Consider the following 20199-nt stretch of genomic DNA (forward strand, 5'->3'; position numbering starts at 1 on the left):
TGTTTAGTCTGCGGTATTTTATTACGGTGGTCCGAACAGACTACGACAGAGACCAACTTGAGGACCAAGATACAGCAGCAAACATACTTTGGACCAAGCTAAAAACTGAATTAGATCAATGAGGTATTTTACTAGCACTGGAAGATGCATGTTTCCTACTCAGATACCTTGCACTTAAGATACAAATCTGTTGGATGTCCAAGAGCAGATTACGTCAGGTTTCTCACCAGGCTTTAAGGGCTACATGGTCAAACGGTGGTTATCATGGAATCATTCACACCAGCACAATGGCGCTCCTCCAAGAATGTATTTATTTACATGAAAACACCAGTTTATACAAATTGAAGACAAATCTTAAAAGGGTTTGTCCAGGCAGGACTTCCCCATTCCCTGATTTTGCCCCTTCCCCTCTCACTTTCTTTTGCTATCATAAATAAAATGTTTTAGACTGGTTAAAAGAAACTGAATCTGCCTCTTTCCGCTCCCCCCCTTCCCCAATTACTGTGAATATTTAACATCCATAGTTATCCTTCAAAGAAAACTCTTGCCCAGGGTGATTTTATTTAATTTATTTATGTAATACAGTGTAGAAAGCTATCATGGTCATAAGCAATGATTCTGTACAATCGTCCTGCGGAAAATTTTTTGGGCGAATTCTTGGTAATTTGAGGCCAGCAGAACACTCCCGCCCCCCCCCCCCCCATAAAAGTGCTTACAATGAACAGGGATTCTTTTCTTTATCAAAGATCCAAAGATACATGGACAAAAAAGTTTCAATTCTCAATGCCTAATGTGTGCATATAAAACAGGCACAAAGAAATAAATGTGTATCCTCGTAATTCCTATATCACAAATATAGCAGAAGCAGCAATCTGTACAGTAAAATGCAATCATGGAAAAAAAAAATTCTCGAAATCATTTGGAATACTTAAAAATGCCGAACTTTAAAATGCATAGTGATCAGGAAAAGAATACTTAGGCAAGAGAAGCAGCTATAGTCCCACGTTCACATGAAGCATCCCCCATCGATTCTTAAAGCATATTTCAAGTAGGACTTAATTGGGTCACAAACCACAAGAATAATATTCAACTGGCTAAGCGGCTACGTGATAAATAATCAGGAGAGAATCTATTCATGCACTAGGTCTGATACAGCTACATTCTTTACAGTACACAAAACCCATTAATAATGTAGAGACCAAAATGTAAAGAGAGAGAATACATTACTGATTTGTGGATTAATTCAAGTTCAGGCATCTACTTGTGTTACAGCACGGCTGTCAAAAGGCGATGATGAGTAAAGAAGAAAACGGGAGGGTTTGTTTCTTTTCCACATTATTCTATAAATGAACACCGATGGGTCGTGAAGCAATGGTTTCTGCTGTCCAACTCGAGAGGCTGCTGTGGCGGTGGTCTAGTTCTGCATCTGCTCAAAGAACTTGTAAGTTGGATTTTCGTATCCGTTCTGCTGCATCTTGGAGAGGTGGCGCTCCTCTGGGGTCACAGCAGCGTCGACCTGAAAAGCAAGGGCGAGGAAAAATGAATAAAAAAAAAGAAAATCAATCTTTCAGGAGCGCTCACGTTGAACAGTAAAGGAGAAGGAGCGGGGTATTCTTTTCTCCCTCCTCTCCCATCTCAGAGCACAACGCCTGCGCCCACCAGTTACACAGATGCTCCGTCCGGCCACCAGGTGGCGCTTCAAACCTTGCCCAGCTGGCTCGGCTTGCAAAGTGCTCCGCGGCGGTTGCTTCCCCAACTTAACAGTAACTGGATGTATGCGGCACAATAAATATTTTTTTTCTTCCCTGTTGGCCCAACAAGGGATAAAAAGGTCACAGTGCAAAAACTGTTTTACTTGAAAGTGTGGTGGTAAGCCGGGAAAAAAAAAAATCCAAGAGCATCACGGAGCGTCAGCAAAGTAGACCGGGAGGCAAATAAATGTAGACTGATTATCTTGCCATGCTCATTTTAATTTGTCCCTGTTTTCACTAAATTTAACATGATGACGAGAGGTCTGAGAATCTTTTAATTAAAATGATCTACATGTACCAAAGGCGCTACTTGGCGCAGGAGAAAAGGAAACATTGAAAGAATATGCTGTTGCAGATTGTATATGTATATATGTACTCAAAAGAAATTTTTTTTAATGTTTATTTATTTTTGACAGAGAGAGACAGAGCACAAGTGGGGGAGGGGCAGAGAGGGAGGGAGACACAGAATCCCAAGCAGGCTCCAGGCTCTGAGCGGTCAGCACAGAGCCCAACGCGGGGCTCGGACTCACAGACCCCGAGATCATGACCTGAGCTGAAGTTCAACGCTCAACCGACCTAGCCACCCAGGCGCCCCTATCCATGCATTTTTAAAAAACTGAGCACTAAGACTATGGAAGTATGTCCAGCTAAAGATTTGCAAACAGATCCTCTGTGGTGATGTGGTGCTTTCCCTCTAAGATCGGGCCGGCTGTAAACCTGCCCACGCCCACCCCCGCATCACGGTTAGGACAGAGCTGTGCAGGGGTATTGACTGTCTGCACACCCGGCAAGGTGGACTTAGTCCGGTAAGGTGGGGAGTGGCTGTTCTTATCTGCTGTACCACTCACACCGAACGGATGGGCCAAAGTACTTAACTCTTTGCTGAGTGAGTGAAAGCTTAGTTTTGTTGTTTTAAAAATTCCTCTTCTGTATGACCATTGGAAGATAAAGAGAATGGACACAAATTTAACCAGAATGGAGAAGCATGTTTGCCACCGAAAAGTTAGAATGTGCTGTGCAGAAGACGGTCTTTCCTTCAAAAGGATGCGGTCTATTCTGCCCGTGATGGAACTGGGGTCCCCATCATTTTAGGAGAATACGGCCTGCCCATTCCCCACAGCTGAGTGTTGTTGCAGGGTGACATTCAGCTCCTCATACATCTTTCCCTACCGACAGCCCATCTGGTGGCATGGTTCTGAACCCACACACCTGTCTTCTTGAAGCACCATCCCTGAACCCAAAGAAGTAAAAATACCAGAGAGCAGGAGTGCTGGAGGCTAAGACACCAGGTCTAGGGATGCAGCCTGATATGACTAAACCACACTGGCTAATGGAAAATTTAGACTGAAATTTTCGTACGATCACTATGGAAAGCAGTGTGGAGTTTCTGAATACACTAAACCAATCTGGCAATTCCACTCCTGGGCATTTATCCGAAGGAAATGAAATCGCTACCTCAAAAGGATATCTGCTTCCTCATGTTCAATGCAGTCACACCATGGAAACAACCTTAGTGTCCACCAACGGAGGAAGGGATTATTATTCAGTGGAATATTACACAGCCACGAAGAGGGAACCACTGTCATTTGCTGACGTGGATGGGCCGTGAGGGCATTCTGCTAAGTGAGACAGGCCAGACAAAGAAAGACAAATACTGTGTGATCTTACTTATATGTGGAATGTGAAAAAAAAAAACAAACTCAAAGATACAGAGAATTAGCGGTTGCCAGGGGTGGGAAAAACGGGTGACAGTGGCCCAAAGATACAAACTTCCAATTATAAGATAAGTAAGTTCTGGGGCTACGTGTATAGCATGGCGGCTGTAAGTTGGTAACACTGTGCTGTAGATTTCAAAGTTGCTAAAAGAGTAGATCTTAAAAGTTCTCATCACAAGGAAACAAACTGTAACTGTCTGGTGATGGGTGTTAGCTCAGTTCATACCGTGGTAATCATTTCACAATACACACACATATCGAATCATCATGTTGTGCGCTTAAGGCGTTATAGGTCGGTTCCGTTTCAATACGACCGGAACACTCTGGCTCTGCCAGGGACCCTGCGCAGGACTCCACCTCACCAGAATGAACTGGAATTACTGCTTTAGCGAATCCCAGGGCAGCTCCCTCAGACTGCCCGTCACGTGCATGCTTCTCGAGTCCCCATCCCCAGAACATTCCCCTAACGTGGCCTCGTCAGAGCTGCTGCATTCTGGGCAAGTTCTCCTGTTCTAGTGACAAGTCTGGGCACTTCCCCTAAGAACAAAGCCACCAAACAAGCTCTCGCCAAGTCGGTACTCCGACGACACTGCGCAAGTGGATGTTCAGCACCCTCGTCCTTATGGGAATAATTATGGATGTTTTTCCCATCCCTTCCTCTTCCTTTGACCCGCTATGTTGTCAACAAATGAGGTCACCGTGCGTTAATCGGCAATTGGGTAATTAGCCCAATTGACAGCTAAAATGTCATCATCAAAGATTAGCACCGATAGTAAGAGATTCCGACCACTCTCCAGATCTGCTTGCCAGGGAACGGCCTGTATGTAGCATGAGGCCATTCGAACTTGGGCCATCTTCTGGTTTCTGTGCCACCTTTTAACTGATATTTCAAAGAGCGTCAGGATTTAAAAAGAAGACAAAACGCAACAACAAAACGTCTCGCTGAGGGAAAGAGCCAGCACAAAGCTGCTGTATTTCTGAGTGTAGAAAAAAACGCTGCTCGACTGTTAGAATATCAGAGCTCTATGTCCTCCAGGAAGCACATCAACCCTCACACTGGCTGTCACCTGTCATCTGCATTCATCAAGGTCAGGGGAACACCCGGCAACTTAGTAGTTTCTTTCTTCTTCAAAGACCAAAGCCAAACGCTTAAAACAGCCCTGTCAGAAATTCGAGGCTGAGGCCGGTGCTCAACCCACGCATCTAACTTTCCTGTCTTCTTGGCCTCCTTTCTCCCTGCTGATCCTCATTATTATCTTTTGTTGCTGGGAGGGCAGCTCAAGTGGTGCGGAGGCTTAGCCCTCACACCCTCAGACGGCTGGCTCAGGAGCTAGAGCAGGGGGATTATTTTTACAAAATGGCACCCAAGGAGCCTGGGTTGTGTCTCTTTGTCCCCGGCCCCATGAGAGCTTGAAGTGAAACACTGGGTACTCACATTCAGGGACAAACCTACAGCTAGAGGAAGAACGGCAGGTTACGGGGAGCCTTCCTCCCCAGTGGGGATTGGCGACAGGTCCCTCATGGCTAAGCTACTGCACTGGTGGCGGCCACCAGGTATGGGCCAGCCCACTGCGGCCCCGGGCAGGCAGGGCCTCAGCACGAACACCTCACTATTATTTCCCCTAAAGCAGTCGGGGGAAATTGGGAGACAGAGCTGCCTGTTCTGGATGGAATGACACAACAACGAAGTTGTTATTCTAAAGGAGAATAAGATAAATCACAGCGACTTAATCCACAACCGCATAGAGGGCAAGAAGATCAAAGGAGCTCGTACTACGGGAAGGAAAACAGAGCAAACAACAACCACGTTTTCAAGTTGGTCATTCTTCCTCCTCTGATTCCGCACTGTTGGTTTTCTGTTCAGTTGTGTCCGTGTTCATTTTCTTTTTTTTAAAAAATTTTAAAAAATGTTTATTTATTTTTGAAGGAGCGAGAGACAGAGCACGAGTGGGGGAGGAAGAGAGGAAGAAGGAGACACAGAATCCAAAGCGGGCTCCACAGAGCCCAACGCGGGGCTCGAACCCACGAACTGCGAGATCATGACCTGAGCCCAAGTCAGGCGCTCAGCCGATCGAGCCACCCAGGCGCCCCTACGTTCATTTTCTTAACTGTAATTCCATCTTTCTAGAATTGGTTCACTTAGGTTTACTGCCCACGTTTAAGGGATCTTTCAGGCAGGCGATGGACTCTTTGCTAGGCCTTCATCGTCATTGATCACTGACGCTTTCTTTTGACCTCCCAATACCTCTCCCGGCTGTCTGCTTCCAGCCACAAGAGATTTTGGGTCCAGCCACACTTTTCTGTGCCTCTTCTTGCCATTTAACCTGACCATTCTGTCCAGCTGTTCTGCAATACCCACATTAGTGTTTGTACCTCCATCCTGGTGGGCCAACTTCTTGCCAGGAAGAAAGGACACTTAAGGACATCTATATATATATATATATATTTTTTTTTTTTTTTCAAAGTAAGTAACTTAAAAAAATGTTTATTTATTTTTGAGAGAGACAGAGCACGAGTGGGGGAGAGGCAGAGAGAGAGAGAGGGAGACAAGATCTGAAGTAGGCTTTGCGCTGACAGCAGAGAGCCTGACATGGGGCTCAAACCCATGACCCGAGCTGAAGTCAGATACTTAACAGACTGAGCTACCCAGGCGCTCCCTGGACATATTTTTTTTAATCACATCAGTATGATGGCACATTCATCAGGAAAAGTCATGTGCCATAACTCTATAAAAAGATAACAAAGCGGGATGTCTGGGTGGCTCAGTTGGTTGAACGACGGACTTTGGCTCAGGTCATGATCTCACGGTTCGTGAGTTCGAGCCCCGCGTCGGGCTCTGTGCCGACAGCTCGGAGCCTGGAGCCTGCTTCGGAGTCTGTGTCTCCCTTTCTCTCTGCCCCTCTCCTGCTCGCTCTCCGTCTCTCTCAGAAATAAATAAAAAACATTAAACAAACAAACAAACAAACAGGAAAAGATAACTGAGACTTCTAGCTTCCAGAATTGTGAGGAGATAAATTTTTGTTGTTTATATCGGCTGTTTGGAACGGGCACTTGGAACTGATCACAAGGAAGAGGCCTCTGGGGGAGATCCGTCAGTCCAATTGTATGTGTCAAAACATACAATTACAGGTGACAGACAGCAGCTGCACCTACTGTGCTGAGCACCGTGTAAGGCACAGAATCGGCAGGTCACTTGGTTGCACACCGGCAACTACCAAAACACAGTGAGTCTTCATCTTCAATTAAAAACAACGAAATTCCCATACGGCACAATAAAGAATTAAAAAGGGGCGGTTTAATTACCCAAGTATGAAAACACTTTGTTTTTTTTTTTTGGCCCAAACCTGAAATGAAAAGAGTCATGTTTTGAGTAGAAAGGAAGTCAGCTGATGCTTACAACGATACATTTCACACGCTTTCAAAAGACACAAGCTCCGAAATACTATTAGAAGAGCAACACCCCAGAGTCGATGAGAAGTCTGACTCACTGGAAGTATCTGGACTTTTCTCTGATAGAAGAAACAATGACTAGGACATGAGACAATCTGTATTTGGACCTTGGCCCTATATTTGACGCTGGGTGAGCACTTTTGTGTGGTTGTTTTCTCATCTACAAAATGAAAAGATAAATCTGATTGGTCACTGAGATCTCCTTAGTTCGAAAAATTCGAATACTTCTCAAGATGTATTCATTCACTTTCTCCAACAGTTTCCTAAAAAACTGCATATACTACGAGGATCTCTCTGCCACAACACCAGAACCGCTTTTAAATGCATAGGGGGCACCTGGCTGGTTCAGTTGGTGGAGGGTTGTGAGTTCAAGCCCACACTGTGGGTAGAGATGACTTACCGGTAAAATATTTTTTAAAAAAATGTTTTATTTATTTTGACAGAGAGAGACAGAGAGAGAGAGAGAGAGCGCACACAAGTAGGGGTGGGTCAGAGAGAGAACCCCAAGTAGGCTCCTCACTGCCAGCGCCAACCCTGATACAGGGCTTGAATTCACGAACCGTGAGATCATGACCTGAGCCAAAATCAAGACACTTAACGGACTAAGCCACCCAGGTGCCCCAACAATAAAATCTTAAAAAAAAATGCATAAGAAGAATTTACTTGTAAACTTTATTTTTCAATATTTTGTATTGTGGGATTAAGAAGTCTTATTTGTTTTTTTTTTTAACTGTTTATTTTTATTTTTATAAATAAATTTATTTTATATTTTATTTTATAAATAAATTTATTTTATTTTTATTTTTAACTGTTTATTTTGAGAGAGAGAGAGAGAGAGAGAGAGAGAGTGTGCATGAGAAAGCATGCAAGTTGGGGAGGGGCAGAGAGAGAGGGAGAGAAGGAGAATCCCAAGCAGGCTTTGTGCTGTTAGCACAGAGCCCAATGCGGGGCTCAGACTCACAAATCATGAGATCATGACCTGAGCCAAAAATCCAGTTGGACAGCTTAATGGCATGAGCCATGCAGGGGCCCCCAAAAGTCGTATTTGAACCTTGCAGCTACTGTCTTTTCTTGGTGCAACTCGTGACTTCTGTGCTATACACACGTCAGTCACATATTGGCCCATGGGGACAAAATCTTGAAGCGTAACTGTGCAGTAATCGTGACTGTCACTTGGTGAACCTTCTCTCTACCCCCAGTGTGACTGCACTAAACTCTGAAAAACAGGTATTTCAGCCAGACGTGCAGGATAACAGGCTGAACATCTGGAATGACCTTGTAGGCTCTGCTTGGCTATTTGGTATAATGTCATTTCCTGTGAAACTCACCTGAAAATTAGCATTAGTTACTATTCCCTGGTTTTAGTTACAAGTCAGTCTTTAAGACAAAAAAAAATATAAGGGAATAGGGGCGCCTGGGTGACTCGCTCGGTTAAGCGTCTGACTCTTGATTTCGGCTCAGGTCATGATCTCATGGTTCGTGAGTTCAAGCCCCGCGTCAGGCTCTGGGCTGACAATGGGGAGCCTGTTCGGGATTCCCTCTCTCCCCCTCTTTCTGCCTCTCCCCTGCTCTCTGTCTCTCTCTCTCAAAAATAAATAAATAAACTTTTAAAAAGGTTAGGGAATAAACCTAGGGTTTAGGTTTTTTTCGAAGCAGACTTCCTCATTCCTTTTCACTTCTGACTTCTGTTGTCTTTTTTTCTTTTCTTTTACATGCTGGAGGGTGATCGCAATCTCTTGAAGTCAGGCATTATACTCAGTAGAATTTTGACATTTCCATACGTATTATAAGAAGCTGAGGGAGCGGCATCCAACCCAAGGCCTTGATCACAGTATTTCTAAGTCGGAGTGCATGAAGACAGAATAAGAACACAGCTGCCACCCTGAGTGAGCACCATGCGGGAATGTGGACTTTCCTTTTCAAAGAAGAGACACCTGCAGGATTCTGAGCTTAATGCCACGGACAATCTCCCTCGTAGCCTTCAACTCCCACTTGCAAGCATGCGGCCAAGGTCACCTACCTCCACGACACCGTGATGGATGGACGTGTACTGTTTCTTCTTCAGCATCACCAAGGTGATGACAATCACCGTTGCTATGACAACGCCGCCCACCATGAGTCCAATGATGGCACCTTTGTTTGAACCCACATCTTCTGCAAAGAACACCTTGAAAACAAATCAAGAAAAAGGACTGTAATCGCAGGCGACAACCGGAGAAGGTATGTGAAAAGTTTCAGTATGGAAGTGTGAGTTAGAGGCTACTTTGTTACCTGCTGTGTACTTGGGGGAAAAAAGAGAACAAAAAAACCCCCCAAAAGCCACACATTCTATTTACCAAGAATCACATCTGTGGTCTACACAACAAAGTACAGCCTGTGGCTTCCCCAGTTCTGGGAAGTCTACTCCCTCCCCTGCCATCCCCTGCATGTCTCTAGAAAGGCAAAACAGAAGCCAAGAGGAACCCTGAAACCCTCGACAGGTGGAACACCGGTGAGAGGTGGGGCGGGGACCTATCAGCGGCACCGAGCGTGATTTTGAAAGCAGATCAGCTGGGAGACCTGATGCGTGACCACGACGCCTTAGGTCCTTTTCAAACCCCCCAGATGTCCCAACTTCCTCAGATGGACATTAATACGTAGGAATCAAGCATCTGAAACAAAGGAGTTCATCAGAAGAAAAAGGACATCTTGTTACCTCCTTTTAGCCAATACTTCAATAATTCAAGAGGACGATACTTAACCTTGAGAAGCGTGATGCTTCAAAGACAGTTTTCTTTCAAAGGGAAGAGGTAGGAGGCGACGAGGTGAGAATTTTAATAGCGACGCAGAACTCCTGCTGGCTGTTTTCTCGAGAAACCCAAGGAAAGCTGCCGTTTTATTCTTGCTGTCCATTTGGATTTAACATACAAAAAATTTGGAAAACACGGCCGAAGATATGCATTCACTTTGCTGCGCAGCATTCCTTCCTACTGTTTATAAAGCAAGTCGCTATTTTCAACCTCATCTAAGCTAAAGGGAATTAGAAGACCACACTGCACCTTCTAGAATCCTGTTATGTAAGGAGATGGGCCAGATCACTGGGCCTCACGACTACTAAACACGCACCATATTTAGCACCTAAATTAATAAAAACAGCTCCCTAAATAATTTCTTTCAGTACAACCGCAGCATAGTAAAATGACTGATTTTCACAGGGAAAAGGAACATCCTAGCAATCTGAAAAGGCAACATAAAGTACAGCCAATGAAGCCAATTTCTAAAGGAGTCTTACTCAGGGTGTAGCTGCAACAAAATGAGAAACTGTTCATAATTATTCCACTTTCTCAACAAATATGCTAGTTCAACAGACTTATAAAAAAGCAAATTGTTAATTAGCTAATGATACAAGAGTGAGGTAATCAGGAATAACTGCAAGCCTGGACATCTTCCTATGCCTTTAAGAAAATACTGTAATTTTGTAATATTCATCGCACTAATTATAGTACATTATCTTATCAAGTAGCTCAGTTGAGGGAGCGGATTCTCCTAATTGCTGCACTGCCATTAGTCACTGTCACATTACAGGAGTTAGTGTAACCGTGGAGATGGGTTTTTATGACACAGGCTCCAGAAAATGCAAGTCTGCACATTAATTTTCGGCTCTGTGCCCCACAAGCCCCCAACTCTTCAGTAGTTCCCCCAGGGTTTTGTTTTGTATTGTTCTTTTTAACGTTTATTTATTTTTGAAAGAGTGAGAGAGAAAGAGAGAGTGACAGTGAGTGGGGGAGGGGCACAGAGAGAAGGAGACACAGAATCGGAAGCAGGCTCCAGGCTCCGAGCTGTCAGCACAGAGTCCGACCCGGGGCTTGAACTCAGGAACTGTGAGATGATGACCTGAGCCGAAGTTGGACGCTTAACCGACTGAGCCACCCAGGGAACCACCCCCACAGGGTTTTTTAACCTCTTCAGCAGTAGCCAGATCAAGAGTGCCCCTGATTCTATAATAACCGAGACTGGATTAACCCGCCAATGAAAATCGTGCTTCAAAAAAAGCGAAATGTTCTTGTACAAAAACGCTTATGGGAGTCACAATGCAAATCTGAACCACAAGTCAGTTTGGGATTTGCGCCGATTGTTAAGTGACAAGAGGCCTACACAATACTTCACAGGCATTTCTTTTGGAATTGACTACTGAGATTTATACATTTTATTGGTGAATATTGGAAAGATATTCCCCCCTGAAAGAGCACGCACGTGCCCAAACACACACGGGTACACTTACGTGCCTGAGAGCGAGTTCTTCTCAAGCATTATTATTGTTAGGAGAACCTTATTACCATTTTTTGCTGAGTACTGACTGTGCAATACAATCGTCTTCTTTGTTTATTTAACCTCCTTACTATGGTTACTGATAAGATGAAGGAAACCCTTGGGGCTCCTGGGGGGCTCAGTCGGTTGAGTGTCAGACTTAGGCTCAGGTCATGCTCTCGCGGTCCGTGAGTTCGAGCCCCGCGTCGGGCTCTGTGCTGACAGCTCGGAGCCTGGAGCCTGCTTCGGATTCTGTGTCTCCCTCTTTCTCTGCCCACCCCTTTGCTTGTGTTCTGTCTCTCTCTCCCTCAAAAATAATCTTCTTTGCTCCAACCTTTCAATGTGCAACCCTGTTGGGAAAGTCATGTCCTGCTTACCTCCTGCCTCCACCCACCTCGGTAGAAACCCAAAGATCCTGGCCCTGCAGAACCTAAAATGTGGGCGTTGGAGAAGGGACAAGGAGGGACAAGAAGGAGAGATGAAGTGGCACAAGCAAGACAATTATAGACGCCAACTGAAGAGAAGAGCCATAAAACGTGTTCTGGGAAACCAAGTAATGTTCGCACACGGGTTCATTTGAGATTTTGTTATTTCAAATCCACCTCTTATCACCTGTCTTCCTAGAAAACAGAGTGGAAATTAATTAGAGTGGATATTTTTATTATTTTTTAATGTTTTTATTTTTGAGAGAGAGAGAGAGAGAGAAAACATGAGATGGGGAGGGGCAGAGAGAGGGAGAGGGAGACATAGAATCCGAAGCAGGCTCTAGGCTCTGAGCTGTCGGCACAGAGCCGGATGTGGGGCTTGAACTCACAGAGCATGAGATCATGACCTGAGCTGATGTCGGACACTTAACTGACTGAGCCACCCAGGCGCCCCCTAGAGCGGATATGATTATATAAATTAATTCCACTTGAAGCCCTCCCTGGGCTCAGCTAACCTTCTAGGTGTAAAGAACTACTATATAAAGACCCTCCTTTTCTTTATGTTTCCATGATGATCCTATATAGGCAAGCGCTGTATTTTTGTGGATTTCTGGCCCAGAACGAACAAGCGTTAACAGGTCATTTGGCAGGAAGAGGTAAATTAGTTGACGTACCAGTTTTTGATGATGAACTTCATATCCTGACTCATGTCGGAACTCGGCATCCATCTTTACCTCAGAGATCTCCTCCGTCTTGATGTTCGTCAAGCCCGAACCTGCATTAATCCATAAGCATCGCACCGTAATTAAATTACACAGGGCGGTCAATTCATTTTATCTGTAAACAATGAGACTGTAACACAAAGGCTACCAAAACCTTCTTTCTAGGCCTGGAGTGAGAGGAAATAGATTAATGACTTTCTTCAAGGAAACTGACACCCTGTATTTAAACCCTTAACCCTTACCTATTTTAAACAAAAAGAAATTAAAGATTAAAGAAATCCAAAGTTAAAGCTTCTACTGTCTTTAAACATACACCTTTAATATATATATATATATATATATATGTATATATATATATATATATACATACACACATATATATATTTTTCATGGGGAAAACCAGAAGTTAAATGCCAGCTGGGAGGTTAGCGAGGATGTGTTCCCAGAATATACTGGCTTGTTTTGGGGGGCTTATTAATAGTTTAGTCTGTTCTGTGTCTTTTCTCATGTGTTCTCATTCCTCCAGAAAAAATAATAAAAGTCTTTAAAAAATGAGCATTAATTACGTGGTAGAATCAATCTGCTACTTTAGGGCTTTGTTCCAACTACAAATAAATTATGTTCGTGTACCTATGCAGCGAAGCATTGTAAAAATCCTATCATTTATTTAATTAAGTGACTTAGTTATAGATACAGAATGTAATCGGTTCATCTGCTGAATAAAGAGCTGCAGTACATCATTTTTGAAAATGTTTCTGTGGGGCTAACAGAATTTGTAACTTACTAACTCCTTCTCTACAAATTGCTATATGATTCCTTACACTAATGGTTATAATAAATTTCATTTTTCAAATAATAATTTGAGGCTAAAAAACAAAATATAAAGCCAGTTTTAACACAAAACCTGAAAGCACAAAATATAAACATCAGTTCCCATACTGTAGCATTTAAAGATCAAGTGTCAGAACTTTAGGATGAGAAAGACTTAACAAAATCACATCCTCTACAGTTTTCCTACGGGGGTGGGGGGCAGGGGTGGGGGCGGGCAGCAAACCCCCCGCTCCTGAGTGGAAAAAAAAATCTATACATTTACCTCCATTTCAGACAGCCCTGCCTACAAGAATGATGTCCTTTCTTCCATTAAGCCTAAATCAGGTCCCCTACAGCAGCGACTCTTTGAGCCTGTGCAGCAGAGCAAGCCAAAACCTCCCCCGTGTTACGGCCTTGAACAGATCAGACACTCCAGGAGAGGCATCATGTTCCCGATGGTTCTTGCTCAGGCTACATGTTACCAGGTCCTTCAACTCCCATGGGACCTAATTTCTTGCTGTTTGTCTAGTCACTCTTACAGTCTTGTCCACCAGGGGCTGTGAGACTTGTCACACACCTTGTTGGAAATGAAATGCACAATGTCCACAAAATACCGTGTGCCAGTCTAACGGCACGGCTCATATAAAAAGAAAGGGAGGATAACTGGACAAGACCATGGGCACCCATGCTGGTTGCGAGAGATCCCTGATTCCCTGTCAAACTGTTCACAAAGCTTCCATTTAATAACTCATCCGAAAACAGATCCAAGGCCAATGTCAATCTACCCCTGTCCTGTAGGCTGTCACCCTATCTTCTGTCCTCTTTTTTTTTTATTAAATTTTTTTTTTAACGTTTATTTATTTTTGAGACAGAGAGAGACAGAGCATGAACGGGGGAGGGTCAGAGAGAGGGAGACACAGAATTGAAACAGGCTCCAGGCTCTGAGCTGTCAGCACAGAGCCCGACGCGGGGCTCAAACTCACGGACCACGAGATCATGACCTGAGACGAAGTCGGACGCTCAACCGACCGAGCCACCCAGGCGCCCCCTATCTTCTCTCCTCTTGATCAGAATTAGTTTCTTCTATGTTCCCAGACACACACAACAATTATGGAGAGCAGTTCCAGGATTTCACCCCTAAGTTCTCCTAGCCTACAATTTGTCTGGGTCACAAGGACTTGGATGTGGGTACAGAGGTGTTGTAGATTTAAAATAGACCCACAGGGGGCGCCTGGGTGGCTCAGTAGGTTAAGTGTCCAACTTCAGCTCAGGTCATGATCTCACGGTTCCGGAGTTCAAGCTCTGCATCAGGCTGTGCTGACAGCTCGGAGCCTGGAGCCTGCTTTGGATTCTGTGTCCCCCTCTGGACCTCCCCCACTTGTGCTCTGTCTCTGTCTCTCTCAAAAATAAATAAAAACATTTAAAACAGACCCACAGATCTGTTAATACTCCCCCTTTCCCGAGGTGGGACTTAATTCCTTTCCCTTCAGTGTGGACTAGATGGAGTTCCTTGCTTCTAATGAATAGAAAATAGAGAAAGTGATCCTGGATGAGTTCTGAGTCTAGGTCAAAACAAACAAAAAAAAAGGGCAATGCAGCTTCCTTCTTGTTCTCTTTCTTGGAGAGAACATATATAACGAGGTGTGGCGGTCTCTCTCTTGGAGAGAACACACATAACGAGGTGTGGCGGTCTCTTGCCAACAGCCATGTGAGTGCACCATCCTGGAAACAGACCCACCAGGGTCAAGATTCAAGTCTTCAGATGGTTGCAGCTTTGGACCATGTTCTGATTGCAACCTCATGAGAAACTCTGAGCCAGAGGCACCCAGCTAACCCATGCCTGAAATCCTGAGCATTACAGTAACTGTAAGAAACGAAATGCTTGTTGTTTTAAGTTGCTAAGTTATGGAATTATCTATTTGTTACATTAGCAGATAACTACTACAAGGAACAAGTGCTTCCTTTTTTCGTCTTGATCTACCTTGGGCTTTAATTTCCTACTATCTTTGCTATAGACATAAAGGCAGAAGCACATAGTGGGACAGTTTCCCTTTCTCTCTCATCTTTTGCTGGCGTCTTCTCAACCATCCCTTAACGCCTGGCCCTGTCCTGAGAGCTGCAGGGCTCTCTGTTCTCTATTTAAATTGCTTTAAAATTATTTCCATTTTCTCATGATTTTCAACTCATTCTGACCTATAATCTTCCTGACACTATTTTTATCGGGCTGTGATGCTAATGCTCTGTTGTTTCTCCTCACAGAGAATATTTTTGCCTATATAATATAACAGCTGTATATTTTTATCTTTCTATAGCCCCTCTTAAATCTGAGATGCTGGTGTAACCACAGTGATTTCTTTATAGCCTACCCTTTTTCTGTCATCAGGATCTAGCAATGCAACAGTTACAATTGTATTTCTGGGATTTCTTTAATGTTTACGTATTTATTTTCGAGAAAGAGTGTGGGCAAGCAAGTGGGGAAGGGACAGAGAGAGAGAGGAGAGAGGAGAGAGAGTCCCAAGCAGGCTCCACACTCAGCATGGAGACCGACCTGGGGCTCGATCTCACAACTGTGAGATCATGACCGGAGCTGAAATCAAGAGTCGGGTGCTTAACCGACTGAGCCACTCAGACGCCCCCTATATTTCTAAGATTTAAAAAAAAGTATCTTGAATAGTCTTTTTAAAAATTTAGCAGACCAAACAATTACTTAAAAAAATATGAGCTCTCCACTCAAAATTGCAAAAGCCCACATTATTTCTAAAAGAATACTGAAAATACTTTTGAGAGCCCAAAAAAATTTCAAATTCGTGTAACAAGTCAGAACAGATAATATAGTTCAACAGTTTGTGAGATTCTTGGCAGAAAGAGATCTTTCTAGGTCATTTTTTGTATCGCATGTACAATCGCTTAGTGGAAAGACTGTCTATACACTAAGCAAATCTCACCACAAGGTAAGAAAAATTAATACGTTTGCGTACAGGCAAACATCATGGGTAACAAGCTCATACTACATACGTGATTAAATATTAAGCGTAGATTTAAATACACCACAAGGACCTTTTGCTTACAGGCTCGTCAGACAGTGTTTTCTCAGTTGTGTGGATTCCATTCTAAGCCCTGGTGTGGCTCCAGTTGTCTACATCATAGTAAGTGGGCAGAATCTGTAGTTCACTTGAAGGGGGAAGGAGGCATGTCCCTCATGAAACCTGTCACATGGCTTGGGGTCAAGGACTTGGTCTCTTTCATGGGGATCGGAGAAGGGTGGTAATAAATTATAGTGGAAAGAGTAGCTTTCCCTCCCCTGTGGAGAGCCTGCTAAGTATTTTTCCTCTTTATTCTGGTCAAAAGGTGTAACTTGACCTTCAGAGTCCATTGTTCCCTGGAAATAAACCAGGGGAGTAGCTGGAATGGCCACTCTGCCCAGAAATCTCCACTGCTACCACTGTTTCCCCTATTTGACATGACCCTACTTTCTGAAAGTTCCAGTGCCCTGGTTTTTCAGGTATGAAAGACAAAGAGAAGTCATGTTCCTCAGTCATGATTATACAAAAACCCTTTCTTTACTCGTTTCAGAGCGACAACAGCAATCATTCAACAGTGATGCCATCAACGGAATGACATGATAGGACAATCCTGGGAAGAGTCTCTAAGTCTGGAAAGTCTAAAGATATACTTTGGCACATCAGACTCAAGCATGCGGTCTCCTGAAGTGTGATGTTGGAAGAACCAGAACTAATGCTACGAACGTAGCGGGGAATTGGTCCAGATGCTTGGGAGACTCACTGTAAGCACAGAAATAGAGAGCATATGTATATATGTCTTAATACAGATCCAGCAAATAGAGCTATTCATAAACTAGAATCTTCCTCACTTCGTATCTGATCGGTCTTTCTTGCCTATGGCCTTCTTTTATTTGGGAAACCCTAGCCTTACACAGTAGAAGAGAGCAGAACTGAGGCCATTCTCTCATCTTTGACTCCTTCCCCCCTTCTTTGCCAATGGATGAGACTCAAATCTTTCAAAACCTTTCTCTAAGTCGTCTTCCAGCACGTGCCCAGGTTAACACATCCCTTGGTGAGTGCCCCATCTGCTTACATCACAGACACCCTGGTTTATACTTTTACGGTGCTTTGGATTCCTCTGCCTTTCTAATTCCATCTCCTCTTTTAAATACGCAAAGTGTGTTCCTTCTATTATACATCAAGCCCCTGAGAACGGGCACCTTCTCATTTCATTTTTTTCCACCCACCATAGCATTTAATGCACTGATCTTTGTGAAATATCAAAACGAGACACTGCTGTTAATGAAATATTGTTATAATAAAGACTTCAGATGGCTTCTTCCCTTTATAGAACACCTCTATTTTCTAGCTCTTTCCTTACAGCAGATTGTTTTGGGGAATGTACGGAAAAGTTATTTTCATGTTAGATTTTTTTAAAAGATGGGGGAAAAAAATCAATTTTTTTGGTGTCATTCTCCCCACCTCCGCCCAAATTTCAATAAGAACATATTAGCCTAGAAGGCCCAATGCAGGAACTTTATAAAATTGGTTGAAAGAGTGCTTGTAATACACTTTTTATTCTTGTAGATGAAAAGCATCTCTTTCTTAAAAACAAAATAGAAAGTGCCATAAGAAAAGGCCCAAGGCAAATGACAGTCCTCAGCTGGTCTTGGTCACAGTTAAAATGGAGCTGGCCCTCAGCCCTGAGCTCCACCACGGGCTGAGCAGAATGGGGATGTCAACTGGATGTCGACTGCTGGCTCCTTAAAATTCACTGGTGTGACAATGGCAATAAGGGAGACATTAGGAGAGCCAAAATGGTGTCTGACTTACTATAATTTAAGTTCTTCTGAAAAGCCCTGAAGGCAGAGATTCATAAAATCAATGACATCAGCCGTCAAGATGTGTCACTCCACTGTCCCCGCTGCCCTGTTAATAACTACACAGAGGGCATGACAATGCCACAGGGCAGATTTGGAGTTCTCATCAATGACTGTGGTTGGGGACAGTGGTGGCCCGAGCCTGCATCGGCCATGAGATGGGCAGGTTCTGTTCTTGGCCTGTGACCAACTGTACCGGAAACAGGGACCTCCAAGTGTTAGCATCTCCGAACAAGGTGAATTCCCTGTTCCTTCATGATCCCACGGGGACATGATGAGGATGAGGAAGGAAATAAATACAAGGAGGTATGCACTGTTTGTGGAGTTAAATCTTTCTAGAGTATACAGATTGGTCAATTTAGTAACTACTGTCTTTGATCCACTGAAAACGATGGCTCCTGTGAGTCGGGCAGAGTTGTGCACAAAGTCAAAAAACCAGGCTCGTGTGTGCTTCTGTTGTGGTGCGACATTATTTTTAAAACAGTTTGAGACACAGCCTAAATACAGAAAAAAGGGTGAAGGTGCATTTCTTAACGCTTGGGAAACCATAAAAAATTTAAAAAAAAAAGAAAGAAAAAAGTGTCTATTTTAGTGTTAATGGGCATGTTAAGTGGTATGAAAAATAAAAGGCTTCTACATAAAACTGTGCACACACATCCTTTCTGTCATTTTAGTTACTCATGGGGAATAAGTCCATACAACCCACAGAAGAGAAAATGCAAGTATTTCAGGGCTCTAGAGGTAGTCCCATCCTGGTATTTTTAGGAAGTCACATCGACTTGAGAAACCGACTAAAGTCTGAGCCCAATTCAGGCAGAAAAGGACCCATCTGCATACCAGACAAGAAAGGAAGGAGGAGATATTCATAGGAGACACGAAGTCACCACCAGACAGAACCTGCATCTCTGTAGGTTTCCATTTTTGAGGACAGAGAGGTCTATTTAATCTTCTCTACTTAAGAAGGAGAAAAAAAAAAAAACAACAAAAAACAAAAAAACAAACCCTAAGTTGGAAGGGCTGTTTTACTGTTTGAAAAGGGAAGCTCAGAAAGAAAAAAACAGATTACTTAAATAGGAACTCGGAAGGTAAAGTGGAAGGGAAAGCAAGTCTGGCTTCCAAAGTCATTTCACATCCTCTCTCTCAGTATTTGCAGGTTAGAGAGGCTATTGATGAAGGAAGGGGACAGCGTCTGCTCAAGCGCACGATGCGGAGGCATAGAAGTAACCGGGTTATACCTGGTCGGGTGGTCAGTCCTCGGTCGGCAGCAGGGCGGGCGTCGACAGGCTCAACTGGGCACAGGAAGCAAGAAACACGGAAAGCAAACAAGACAAATCAAGATGGTAAGTGGTGGCTCCTGAACACAGGGCAGGGCAAAGCATGTGAAATACACAAGTTATAAAAAAAGGAGCAGCTGGAAAAGAACCACAGTGAGTTAATCCTGAGTATCAAGGAACAGGGGAGGGGTACCACCTGAAAAGGCTTCTCGCTATTGATGGGCCAACCCTACTACTTAGTTTTCTCATAAAAGCACCCACCAGGACACATCAAAGAGGAGGGGCTGGGGAGCGTGGATTTACCTCTCATCAGGTTTAGAGATGGTTTCTTGGCTTTTGATTAGAAATAAAATACATTATACCCAGCCTGGCAGAAACTTAAAGATACCTCCTTTTACAACTGTCCGATCTTACCTTATTTTACGGTTAATTAACTACAAAAGGGCTCCATTAAATCCCCAGGGGAAATGCCAACCTGAATTTATCGGGAGAGAAAAGTTTCACCACATAATCTGCCATTTTAGTGAATCAAATTTGCTCCCAGTTTGGGGGTAAAAGAAGTAAGCCGGAAAGTCAGTCTCTCTCTAATTTTAAAGGCTGGTTTCTCTTTTCATAGATGACATACAGCTGAAATGTGTGCGATGTGAGTATTTCCTTTCGTATTTCTCAACTTTCACTGTTTTTCCTTTGTGAGTATTCTGGGCCAGACCCAAAAAAACAGTGCAGGTGGGACAACGGTGCCCCACCACTGCTTATAATTAGCTGGTATTTCCAAAGTGCTTCTGATTCTCAGAAAAAAATTAAAAAAAAAAAAATTTTTTTTAAATGTTTATTTATTTTTGAGAGACAGAGAGCGTGAGTGGGGGAGGAGCAGAGAGAGAGG

The 20199-nt window shown here is 43.6% G+C and overlaps 1 protein-coding gene and 1 long non-coding RNA gene across 10 annotated transcripts in view; one reads left to right on the forward strand and one right to left on the reverse strand.

Annotated features, from left to right (window-relative positions):
• Positions 1 to 293: 293 nt before the first annotated feature.
• Positions 294 to 20199, reverse strand: part of APP (amyloid beta precursor protein) — a 279739-nt gene continuing 259833 nt past the window's right edge. For 4 of the 7 annotated variants that reach the window (XM_058731803.1, XM_058731801.1, XM_058731804.1 and 1 more), the window contains 4 exons: positions 19278 to 19331; positions 12303 to 12403; positions 8937 to 9083; positions 294 to 1516 (listed from right to left, as the gene is read on the reverse strand). In XM_058731803.1, coding sequence (XP_058587786.1) covers positions 1415 to 1516; positions 8937 to 9083; positions 12303 to 12403; positions 19278 to 19331 — 404 coding nt within the window. In that variant the 3' untranslated portion in view covers positions 294 to 1414. The remainder of the gene's footprint in view (positions 1517 to 8936; positions 9084 to 12302; positions 12404 to 19277; positions 19332 to 20199) is intronic. The other 3 variants (XM_058731802.1, XM_058731805.1, XM_058731800.1) reach the window with 1 other exon arrangement.
• The window catches only part of LOC131512738 (uncharacterized), a 33824-nt gene continuing 22661 nt past the window's right edge, over positions 9037 to 20199 (forward strand). The window contains exons 1-4 of one of the 3 annotated variants that reach the window (XR_009262274.1): positions 9037 to 9136; positions 16734 to 16944; positions 19187 to 19382; positions 19933 to 19959. This is a non-coding gene — a long non-coding RNA (uncharacterized LOC131512738). Of the gene's footprint in view, positions 9137 to 16733; positions 17031 to 19186; positions 19383 to 19932; positions 19960 to 20199 lie in introns of those variants that run through there. The other 2 variants (XR_009262276.1, XR_009262275.1) reach the window with 2 other exon arrangements.

This window comes from Neofelis nebulosa, chromosome 5 (assembly GCF_028018385.1).
Source record: "Neofelis nebulosa isolate mNeoNeb1 chromosome 5, mNeoNeb1.pri, whole genome shotgun sequence".
NCBI lineage: Eukaryota > Metazoa > Chordata > Mammalia > Carnivora > Felidae > Neofelis > Neofelis nebulosa.